The sequence below is a fragment of the Dermacentor silvarum genome, chromosome 11 (assembly GCF_013339745.2).
Source record: "Dermacentor silvarum isolate Dsil-2018 chromosome 11, BIME_Dsil_1.4, whole genome shotgun sequence".
NCBI classification, from domain to species: domain Eukaryota; kingdom Metazoa; phylum Arthropoda; class Arachnida; order Ixodida; family Ixodidae; genus Dermacentor; species Dermacentor silvarum.
This window is the reverse complement of record NC_051164.1, coordinates 119,304,772-119,317,359: the sequence shown is the minus strand read 5'-3', so window position 1 is coordinate 119,317,359 and position 12,588 is coordinate 119,304,772. Positions and strand designations below refer to the sequence as shown.

General features: G+C 47.9%; 1 protein-coding gene across 1 annotated transcript in view; it reads right to left on the bottom strand.

Annotated features, from left to right (window-relative positions):
* Window positions 1–12,588, bottom strand: part of LOC119432861 (nuclear pore membrane glycoprotein 210-like) — a 238,239-nt gene that overhangs the window by 120,883 nt on the left and 104,768 nt on the right. Inside the window, exon 10 of the mRNA XM_049658424.1 lies at window positions 4,787–5,195. Coding sequence (XP_049514381.1) covers window positions 4,787–5,195 — 409 coding nt within the window. The remainder of the gene's footprint in view (window positions 1–4,786; window positions 5,196–12,588) is intronic.

Below are 12,588 nucleotides of genomic sequence, written 5' to 3'. Positions count from 1 at the left end.
TTCCCATACTGCCCGTCGCTCTGCGAAGAGGCTGACGGCAGTGGGTCACGATGGCTTGCAGCGACAGCACGGCATCCTGGCCGGCGGATAAACCTTGCAGACTACTGCACTCAACGAGGATTAGCAGAGCAAGCAACGTCCGAGTTGCCAAAGTCTTCCAGGAACCTGAAGGTTCTAAACCTGGCTGTTTTCCCGGACATACGCCTCGCGAAATGCGGCAGACCAGGTGGTGCAGCCTCCAAATTGTCGAGGTCTTGCAAGAAACCGTAGACCCTAAACCATTCTCGGATGCACACCTGGTCTGGTCTTCCACCCTGACCTCTTTTTAATGAGAGCAGGCAGCAGAACGCCGGAAGGTGCAGCTGCTCGCTCACTGCCATGCCACTGCAGAGAGACCGCATTGCTCTGCACCACGCAGGTAACAGGAGGGGAAGATTGCAGATGATGATGATCCTCACTCGAATGGTGCTGCTGGCACTACTATTGACAACTGGCCTTGAACCCCTGCGATCTGATCCATGATCTGACCGGACACCGCTCACCATGTCCTCCCGAGCTGACTGGGTGGAAGTCTGCGTCCTGTACCACCGAGGGCCGCTCATGGATACGGTGTTGACCCCATTGCGTTGATGTCACCCAAACTGGCAGTGCCCTTCTCCAACGGCAGCACCAAGAGCAGAAGTAGTGCGCAGCAGACCCCGCCACCTCCGGGTCCCATGCCAGACCCGATGAGAGTGACAGAGGAGGAGCAGGCGGAAGTGCTCCTCAGCGAATGCCACAGGTGCATCTCGCACTGCAGAGATGGTCAAGCACCAGGTCAGGGAAGGAGACGCTACTGGCTGTGGAACGCGTGCCGCCCACCTTTCCCATGACGATGGTCCATCCCAAAACACAGCCGGAGCCTCACATTACACTCATCAACATGGGCTTCGCACGATTTTGCAGTCCGCACCAGCAGGCCCCAGTATTGGCCAGCCACACCCAAGAGGGCCCAGCCACGACTCGAGCCACGACTTGGGCCACTGCTCGGGCCACTGTTCGCACGTTCGTCGTCTTCTTCCATCGCTGGCTCCGATGCCGCTCATCATGCCAGCTTTCCCATAAGCCTCAATGTATTTAGATACATGTTCTACTTCTCTTGCATTATCATTCTTTCCTCAACAAGCATCCTACTTTGCCTTCGTCCTTGTGATGCAGATTGCTAACAGCTACAGGCGATGAGTGTGCTACTGCTGTTGCGACCCCGCTAACTCAAACAAGTTTCATCTCATTTAGAGTACAACATAGTGCTGGATCTACACTTGTTTCTAAGTGTGCCCAGAGCACATGTGGGATACATACACATTTATTAACAATGATTTACGTTCTGATGCAGTACACAAGCAGCAGCAAACTTGGAACAGAGACAGACAAGCAACACATTTATTTTACATTACGGTGACTTTTGCAGCAACCTTGCTGTTGCCGATTTAGCCTGCTTCAGCAGCATGTTTTATAGGAGTATTGACAAAAAATGTTTGTCTCATTTTTATTTCTTTATTGGATAGCTGTCAACTGTGAAGCCTCAATACCTTAAGAGTGAAACAAATAACTAATTACGGTTAATGCGACATATCCAAACGTGTGCCACGTTCAGTGCAACTTCGGATGCACAAGAGGAGACTATTCACGTCACGTAAACCTGATGTGACAACAGTCTCGTGGTACGCACTCTTGAGTTGTTTGTGATACCACGTTTATGACATGTTCGTCAGGCACAATACATGTTCTCCTAGCTCAATACAGTTATAGTCTGCTTTTCATGTCTGAAGTTGCGCTGCCCTAGGCCTGCATTTTGAACAAGACACACGAAAGGTTGTGTAATTATGGAGTCAACAGCCACCTAAAAACAGCAAAATAATAACAAAATTTTTGCATCAGTACTCCTTTCAAATTAGTTCGAAGAAAGTGCCCTGCATATGGCATCTTGCCCTACATAAGAGGGTGACGTGGGTACCATCACAATTTCCTTTTTTCTTAATGCATTTTTTGCAATCTTGCCCTGCCACATCTTTCAACACCTTAAAGTCTTTCACGAACAAAACCTATTTCTTGTAAAATTTCACGTAACATTCATAAAATTGTAGAACCAGCCCAAATTCACAAACATTACAGAACAATTCATGAGAGTAGGCAGGTATATACACTGTGTAGTGTTACTAATTATGTGACCCTATCATATCACAGTTTCATAACTATATTAGTCCCTAAAAAAAAAAAACCTACAGGACGGTTGCAAGTGAGTAACATGAATGTTTAAAGTGGCCCTGAACAACCGCTCCGATTTGGTGTGAAAGCACATTCCGTGGAGAGCATGAGCAGCTCTGAACATCTCAGCCAAATTTTGCACCCTTGCGCGGCACGTAGAGTTCACAAGCGGAGAGCAAAGTTGACCTCTCTCCAAACACTCACTTTCCAAACACAGGCCTCCGCCTCACCCATTTCGAGGCTGATGGCAAGGCCCGCGGCTGTTATGTGTCATCATAGAGCAGATTCCCATAGAGAGCTGCCATTGGCGCATAGTTGACATGACACAAGCAAGATGTTTAGATCAGTGTGTTTCTTCCAGCTGTTACTGCATAAAGTAATTGATGCAGTTAACAAAACACGCTGTCTGCATTTCGAATTTGATAAGAATTGAGCACTTCCAAAAGAAACCAACTGCCATCTGCTCAAGCTTGTCCGTGCTCGATTACGGTCGCAAGCAGGGGAATGAAACGTTAACATTGTAGGATGGGCACCACTCAACTTCTTGGGAACGGAAGATTATCTCCAGTCATACCAGGTCTTTTAAAAAAAATTATTGCGATAATGTGTTCCATGGAAGCACTTCACTTGTTCCACACTCCTCTCTAAGCATACACTGGTGCAACTGGGCATGCGCTTCCATTAATAAAAGCACCTTCTGGGGCGCTGCTAAAGCCTGCACTGCAGACAGCTACGCTGACGCCGACAATGGGAAACTGACTAAGCAGAGCTAATGTTTTAAAATTACTAGAAGGCACTCTGGTACTATTGTGTACGGGTATGGCACCAGGGTGAGTGTTATGGGTAGTACGTGAATTTGCCTAAACTTCATCCTTCTGGCTTAAAATTGCTTTCTGAGTGAATTGATAATTTACAATAAAATATTGCATTATAAATGCATCAATTCTAAATAAATATGCACGTGTCTAAAAGCTTACTGCTCTCATGCATTTAGAAATTCAGAAGATAAAGCACAATAAATAATGCCACAAGCACAAAGACAACACAAATCCATATACGTATATTACCCATTATTAGTATGGTAGTTGAACCAGATTTCCTTCTTAGTAATTTTAGAGGGAAACTATGGCCATTTATAATAACCACTATTGTGTGATGAAAGACCTTTATAAATCAATGCACCAAGACTGGTGCATTACACAATGTTTGGTGTTTCTAGTGATGCATGTTTTGCATACAGAACCAAGCAGAATTGAAACTGGCATTTCACCGGTGCTGTTGCAGTGCTCTCATCATAAAGAAGCACTTACACAGCCATAGTCACACCATGGGCTAAGCCGTCAGTCAAGCCAATTCAGAAAAAACTTTACTTTCCTAATACCAGATGAGGACCTACTGTGGAAAACCTTGCACATTATTGGGATCGCCAGGTGGCGCCGAGGAGTGCGGACGCATGCACATCGTCTCCCGACTCTTTACGTTCACGAGTTTGATAAATTCCATGGATTTTCACCACTTTTGCTATGGTGGTGCATAAAGTCATTCCGGATCGACTGACACCAATTTTTTGGCAAAGCGGATCCAGGAATTTTCACTGTGAGGATTGAAAGCCACGACCACGCCGACCAGCCTCGCCGGTCATCTTACCGGGTTGCCGAAGGAGAAATTACATCGAGCCCACACGCGGTTAACCGCTGCAGGGCGAAGAAAACATGGATTATGATCACGGAACGTCAAGTACCACCTCGAAACCCACGTTGGACCGCCGAAATTCCATGGATGTCGTCTCGGAGACTGAGCTCCACCCCGCCGCCACGAACAGACAGGTCTCGGCTGCAGTCACGAACACTGAGGAAGATGACCCGAACGGAGGTACGTGGGATATCGCCATGTCTCTTCGTGCACGCAAAAAGATCAGGAGGCAGGAGCGCACAACCAAAAACGCCGCAGGGGCCACCAACCCGGCTGGCCTTGAGGGAAAAGTCAAGGGAGATAGCGGAACTTCCAGGGGAGCAGGCGGCCGCGGCACCGCTAGCGACCAGAAGTCAGCGGAGGCTGAGAGAAAGAGCCGCCCGAGTCAGCGTGCGCTTCCTTCCCCTCGGAACGACATAAAGATCATCCTAAAACCGAAACCAGGGCTCGCCATCCGCGACCTCAAGACATATGAGGTGGCGCGCGCGCCATCATGGAAGCCGCGGGGGGCTCCGCCGCGGGATTTAAATGCGACGACAGGATCATCCGCATCAGACCGAGCTCGAATATTGTGATCGGCAGCACCACGCTCGAAGAACTCTGGAAACGGATTGAGAAACTCAAGCAGCTCAACCTAAACGGCAAGACCCACCCGATGTCTGCCTACGTAACGACCCCTGAATACCTCCTGGAGGGGGTAATACACGGCATCAATACAGACATCACGGATGACGAAATCATAGACAACATCTGCGTCAGAAAGCAAGGGAAAGCAAACTTGCACATTATTGAGCTTCACAATGATATTAAGGTGCTTATAGATTGCTACGTTCCAGGGTCAACTTACGGTGGCGCCCGTACATGGCCACAGCTACCAGCAACTCTCCATTGGGCAACTCTGCCTCGAGCACTGGTGAGCCTAGGGCCTCCAGTTCTACGATGGGGGCAAGTGACACCTGCATACTGGCTGGGGTGAAGTGTCCATCATGAGCCACCAGTCGAACATGGCCGGGGCCGCCCCTTGTCACCAGGGTAGCCACAGTGCCGAGGGCCTCAACATCCGCCCAGGCTGGTGCTGCCTCTAGCTGCCAATGCACTGGGGCCCCAGTGCCACCCCGAGCATGTGCCCGCAATGTGTACACTGGCTCCTTCTCTGGGTCCCAAGGAAGCCACACTGTTTCGGGCTGCACTGAAAGTGGCTCCTCAATGGACACCTCTTGCTCTCCTGATGCTGTGGCTCGCAACAGTGCACCATCCTGCAAGCCACTGGTTCTTAACAAATGGATACAGAGGCAGTCCTTTCCAACAGTGGTTCTTTTCTTTTTTAACATGCTCAACTGTGTTATTTTACAGAATCAATGCATAATTTTTTTGACTCGCATGCATGACGTCGCAAATACAATGACTGGGAACAAAGTTTCTGCCAATGACACTATGGCCTGTGCAATCGCTCTCCATGGAAACATGAATTACGAGTTTTGCAGGAAATGTTTTGCTGCCAAGGCTAATGTCAAATCAGTTGTAAGCAACCAACAATAAGCTTCAGTTGGTGACAGCGAGGGGCCAGTTAAGAGATGTGATGGTGGTAGGTAGTGGTTCGAGACTCTGCTCCTTGATGGCTCAAGTGCATGATAGCTAAAGTGCATGATGGCAGTGCGAAGGAAGAGCCAATGTCCTGTGAATATAAGTGTTTATTTCTCCAGCAGCAAAACATCTACCTGGGCTGCGCCGGAACACCTCGTTCCCTCTCTACCTGAGCTGTCGTTTTTAAAGCCTCAGTCCAACTCCCCTGAGTCAATCCACATTCTCCGGTGGAGTCACATAACAGCTCCTAACAACAAAACAAGTATGCATACATTCTTTGACAGTGCATGCTTTCTCCCGTCCCAACATGAGTGACACAACATTCCGTCACACCCCACTAGCATTTCAAATTGTGCACTGCCGGCAGCCATCCGTCATCGCATGCCTGAACAAGCAGTTATTGGTCTTCTGCAACAACACAGGCTGAAAAGCGGAACTCAACGGGAATTCTTTTTCCTCTTAACCAGATCCCACGGCCGAAGTTCGCCTCTACAAGCTGGCTCCCCACACATTCTTTGTAATCTACCTCTGGAAAGGTCTAGGAAACGCCGTCACGGCCTACAACGTCATTTCTTTGACAACCCTTGTGGGCATTGCTGAAAGACTTTGGCACCTCTGCAGCCGCCCCTGTCCAGTACCATCGCAGTGGGTGCTGTATGCAAAAAATGCGTCACTAGAAGCACCAAACATTGTGTAATGCACCACGCTTGGTGCATTGATTTAGAAAGGTCTTTCATCACACAGCAGTGGTTATTAGAAATGGCCATAGTTTCCCTCTAAAATTACTAAGAAGGAAATGTGGTTAAACTACCATAGGAATAATGGGAAATATACGTATATGGATTTGTGTTGTCTTCCTTCGCACTGCCATCATGCACTTGAGCCATCAAGGAGCGCAGTCTCGAACCACTACCTACCACCATCGCAACCTCTAAACTGGCCCCCTCATTGTCACTAACTGAAACTTATTGTTTTTTCTTACAACTGATTTGACATTGAAACCTTGGGTAACAGCGCAAAACAGACGACCACAAGAAGTGAGACACGTACACACAAGCGCAGCAATTGTGTGTCTCCCTGCGCTTGTGTGTTTTGTGTCTCCCTTCTTGTGGTCGTCAGTTTTGCGCTGTTACCCAAGGTTTCAAGATGTACCAACTCGCCCATAAAGAAGTATTGATGATTTGACATTAGCCTTGGCAGCAAAACATTTCCTGCAAAACTCGTAATTAATGTTTTCAAATGACCATTTAGGAATACATTGGGAACCACTGTAACAGCTCCAGCCCTTAAACTTTCAAACTGGCTGTGACCCACCATTGAAAGGCTCTTTTCATTGGGAGATCTGGCTTCATTGTGTACATGCCTTATATGGTTGCAACTCACAAATAAGCTAGCTCCTCTATTCCTCCGATTCTTCTTGCTCCCAACAAGAAAGTGTGGTTTAAACAGTGCAGACATGAAAAAATGCTCCGTAAAGAAGCGCAAACAAACTAGCCCAGCTCTCTCCTCTCCAACATGAAAAAAAGTCAAAAAGTGGCCAATGCTGCAAAAAAAAGTAAAGACAAAAATTCAAGTCTTGACAAAAAATACAAGCTTCATTTAACGCTGCAGTTTCTCTGCTCAAGCTTACAAGAGTTCGAAACAAAGACCTGAAACCTGTTTTAGCAGTCAACTATCAACATTGTGGCCCAAAGCAATAGGGCAACAAGAATGCAGCCCCACCAGGGGCGCCGTGGCAGGTTCGCTGACTCACCGGCAAGGCGTAGAGACGACTCCAGCTGCGGTACAAACGAATGGGGGTTTATTCCCTATTATGTACAGAATGCGCGTACAATACAGGGGTTACGGCACTAGGGTGGCAGTCACAGACTATGGGTGAAAACTCCCGGGAAGTTTGCTCTGCCACAAAAAGGGGGCCACCTTGCTCAGAGGGGCGCAGGATCAAGTGGATCCGCACGTTCGACAGCCAAGAGCAACGAAGGTGAATCTGCCGGGCGAAGGTGCCCGCGTACCTTGGATGGTGAAGGAGAGAGATGCCGAAGAGAGGGTGAGAGGGGCTCACTCCTCAGGAACTGTTCGTGTGCATGGTGCACGGGGTAACGTGAGCAGCGCGAGCAAGCAGCAGGCTCTGCGTCGCGCCGGCACCAGATGCCGCGGGGAATGTACACTATCCACAATAAGGCTGGAATGGCATGCCCCCAGTGATCACATGGGCCCAAGCCACGCAAGAACCGAAAAAGGGGGTCCAAGGGGTCCCCACAATCAATAAGACAAAGATGCAGCCCCACAGCACTGCGCCACCTGGCTGTGTCACAGTACACAATATACTCTCCTAGGTCTACGCTCAATTCAAGCTCTTGAGCTGGTACTAAATTTAAAAACAGGACTGGAATTGATGGGAGCCATGAACCAAGTGACCACTTTTGTTGTCAACATCCTTCCTGGGCAAAGTAGATACTTGGGCTTGCTTCATTAATGACAAACAAAAGACAGTTCATACACAAAAACGGGTTCAGAGTTAGAAACAGCACTGCAGTGTCGTCTGTGCCTCTCTCTCCTCATTTTCATGTGTGCGCTGATTTTCGTTCTTTCCTGGGCGTTCATGTCAGCTTGCCAGGTATTTAAAGACACAAACAAAAGAGAAAGAGATTAGAAAATAAAAGTATAAACAGGAAAGAAAAAAAAATAAAACATATATGAGAACGAAAAAGGAAGTAAAAAGGCAAATGCATAATGAACTGAACATATGTAGCAGAAGAAACAGCCCAGTTCTGAAATGGGACAGTGACAGATGGGTGACTTCTTGAGTTTGAGCCATTCTGGTTGTGTACAGGCCTCACTGGCAGCGCTTCGGCTGACATCGCACTCCTGCGGCTACACTTCATGGGTGGGCACAAATAAGCGAACCAGCCTCAACCTGATGGTTCGTTCAACTCGAGGCCATGCTTTTGCCAGTATACTCCATGACATCAGCGGGCATAAGTGAGAAGACAAGCTGTGATGACCTGACGGTGTCTTCACCTTCGGGCTCAGTTACGCGGACGTCAGAATTAGCGACACCAGACCAACATCATAGCTTCAAGCTGAACTACACAACGTCAGAGTGAGTGACAACGAATCAACTCTACAGTTTCAAGAAACTTTTGTTAACCACAGGAATTTTATTCTTCTCAGTGTTCTTTTAACGGTTTGAAAACGCTTAGCTTGCAGTAGCATATGTCAAGTTTAGAATGTCAGTTGTCTTGTATGTCAGGTGTCACTGTTCATTAAGCATGCTACCTCCAGTGTCCCACAGGGTGCTGGCCTGTCCCCTCTGTTATTCCTGGTATGCATCAATAACTTACTGACCAACATAAAAGCTATCTTAGACTATTCACAAATCACTGTGTCATTTACACCACCATTTAAACCATGACAATGTCATCACACCTTAGTGGAACAGTGACATATAAACATGATGGTACATGCTCCTAAACATTATTAAATGCAAATTAATGACATGCTCCTGCAAAACCTAAATTAGCCAGAATACTTATTACATAAACTCAGTTCCCATCAACCATAGAGAATCGAACAAATACCGTGGCTTGCACATATCTCATCTTTATCATGAATGTCTCCCACAGAATTCGTCTGCTCAAGTGCCACAGGAAAAAAGGAATGCGTACTCTTATCTAAAATGCAAACTGAAAAATGATTTTTTCGAAATAAAAAGACTAGGCATCATCTGCCTAACATCCATCACAGTCTTACCTCACCAGTGACTTAGAAGTGATTCGGAACTGTACAGCAGGAAAGTGTGGAGAAACATCGCGCAGCGTTGTGGGCACTGCCATCATGCTTGGTTGGTTCAGAGCCTTTTTCAATCGCTTAATTCATTGAAATAACTTTATTGAGTGCTCTGCGATTTGGTGGGGTGGGCCTAGACCCCACCTAGGCTTCGGCCAAGGGTTGTTGGCCCTTGGCGGCTTCCTCGGCTCGCTGGATGGCCCAGAGTTGGTGCCGCAGGTCTGAGCTGAGCAACGCAGACTCCCAGTGCGCGCAAAAACTGTCGTTGTTTGAGGCTGCATCACGGTTATCGTGTGTTATACCCGCACATTCCCATAGGATATGCTTTAGGGTGGCCCTAGAGTCGCAATGTCTGCACTTGTCAGTCGTGTATAAATCTGGGTGTATTATGTGCATGATAGCTGGACTCGGATAGGATCTGGTTTGTAACTTCCGCCATTCGACAGACTGTTTTTTGTTTAATTTTGGGTGAGGCAGCCGGAATGTGTGCCTCTGCAATCTATGGTTTTGTGTAATTTCATTAAATTTGGTCAGTCGATCTTGCCACTCGTCGGTAGTCGCTGAGGAGGGACTAACCGAGACTCGGTCCGTAAGCTCTCGAGCCATGCGGTGCGCCACCTCATTGCTACCGTGTGGTAGTGTGTGAGCGGATGTCCAGATGAGATGGACACTTCTGTCGTGGTTGTTACCTAATTTTAGGAGTCATAGTGCCTCTGGAAAGATTCGACCATTGGCGAAGTTTCGTTTTGCCGTCTGGGAATCACTGATGATTATATCTGCTTGTGTTTGTGCTATGGCTAAAGCGATAGCTATTTCCTCTGCGGTTTCTACGTGTGGCGTGTTGACTGCAGCACTCGTCGTGCATTTTCCCTCGCAACTTATCACCACTGCTGTGTAGGCGCGCTTGTGTCTGTATTTAGCTGAGTCTACAAATATGGTGTCCTTGCTGTTACCGAATTTCTTTTGTATATCGCGTGCTCTGCTTTCCCGCCTATCCTGATGGTGGGTGGGATGCATATTCTTGGGTATTGGAGGGACGGTTATCATGCCTCTGATGTGTCTGGGCATATCTACTTTGACACCATGTTGGGTATGATACCCTACCTGTATATTTGCCTACCTGTTCTAGTTTCGGACAGGCGTTCATATTGTGCTATGTGTTGTGCCTTGATTAGCTCATCCAGTGTATTGTGTAGACCCAGCTGCAGTAGTTTATCGTTGCTGGTGGTGATGGAGAGTCCGATTGCTTGCTTGTAGATTATTCTGATTAAGCAGTCTAATTTGTATCTTTCTGACGAGTACCATCGTAGGTACGATGCGACGTATACTATTCTGCTTATTACAAATGCTTGGACTAGCCTAAGCAGATTGCCTTCTTTCATTCCACTGTGTTTGTTGGCTATTCACTTCAGTAGTCGCATGATTTGAGATGTTATATTGTCCAATTTACGTATGGACTCTCCATTGTAGCCGTTACTTTCAATGATGAGCCCCAATACTCTGATCTTGTCAACCTTGGGTATGGGCGTACCATCCGCTGTAGTTAGGCGAATTTCCGGATTGTTTCGTTCCTCGTAGTTGCGTGGTTTTCGGCCACGTCGCGATGGTATATAAATGAGGAGCTCAGATTTCTCAGCCAAACATGCTAGTCCGGTTCCTGCTAGGTATTGTTCAACTGATTCTATTGCACGTTGTAATGTGTTTTCAACCTGTCCATCGATGCCATCGCTCACCCAGAGGGTGATGTCGTCAGCTTAAATGGTATGATTGAGGCCATCGATTTCATGTAGTTTTGTTGGTAATCCAAACAGAGCCAGATTAAACGGCATCGGTGATATTACTGAACCTTGGGGCGTACCTGCGCTTCCAATCTGTAGTTCTTCGGAGTTAAGGTCTCCTATCTTAATGTGTGCTTTTCTGTTAGTAAGGAAGTCTCGTATATAATTGTATACTCGCTGGCCTAGGCCTAGCTCATTTATTCTGTTTAATATTGTTTCGTGGGTAACATTGTCAAAAGCCTTCTTTAGGTTCAATCCTAAGATAGCTTTGGTGTTCCGACTGGTGTTATCTATAATTTGATGCTTAAGTTGGAGCATTGCATCCTGTCACAGAGAGACAGACAAAGAACTTTAATGAAGGTCCTGAGAAGCTCCGGTGCCCCCTCTCAGGGAGGCGACGAAGCTGCAGGCCGCACCCACGTCGGGACGGGGGGACCAAGCTCCAGCGCCGCATCGTGGGCTCTCTGGACAGCCCAAAATTGGCGTGACTGGTTGGAGCTCTGAAGAGCAGAGCTCCACTCCTCTGCAGTGCATCGATGCGGGCCCCTCTGTAATGAGGGGCATCCCCAGAGCATGTGGTCTAAAGTACTACATTGTCCGCAGCTAGGGCAGTCTGGACGTAAAGCAGTCTGGATTGATGTGGTGAAATAAATTCAGGTTGGGATATGATCCCGTCCGAAGAATGCGTAGTGTGACAGCTTGAGGTCTGGTTAGTATGCTGTGTGGGGGAGGGTATAGTCTCCTACCAAGGTAGTAGTGTTTTGTAACCTCGTTGAAGTTGAAGAGAGTGTCACGGAACTCGACGAGCCTAGAATTGACAGAGCCTCGTCTCGCAGTGGCGTCAGCGCGGAGGGTTAGTTCGCGCGCTTGGATGTGTGCGATGTCATTGAGGTTGGGGAGGGAGTCGAGTTGGGGTTCGAGATGTGCCAGGAACCATGTGATTGTATGCGGCTGGATGACTTTGCTTTTGAGAATTCGATGAGCTTCCGCGGCGATGGTACCAGAAGCAAATGCCCAAACCACTGCCCTTGAGTCAGTAAATATTTCAGCTCTCTCATCGTTGAGAAGTGCCAGAGCGATCGCAGCCCGCTCCCCTAGCCGGGGTGCTGTCTCTGATGGATGCCGCACAAGTGACGTGTCCGTCATGATTGACTACCGTTGTGACGAAGTCCGATGTGTGCTCGTACTGGGCCGCATCAACGAAAGTGACCTTGTGAGGCGAGGCTTTTATCCTCCGGAGCAATGCCACAGCCCTAGCTTTGCGCCTGCTCGCATTGCGTTGTGGATGCACGTTTTTGGGAAAAGGAGCAACCATAATGTTGTCCCGTAGGTAATCTGACACAGTGCATCCTGTGTCGACAAATTTCTCCGGAAGCCCAACATTGTAAGCGGGAGAACGTCATTGTCCTCGATCTCACTAGGACAGCGTGCTCTATGAGTTTGCCCACACAGGACATGAGTGAAATGGGTCTCAGGTTCTCCAACTGCAGCCGCTTAC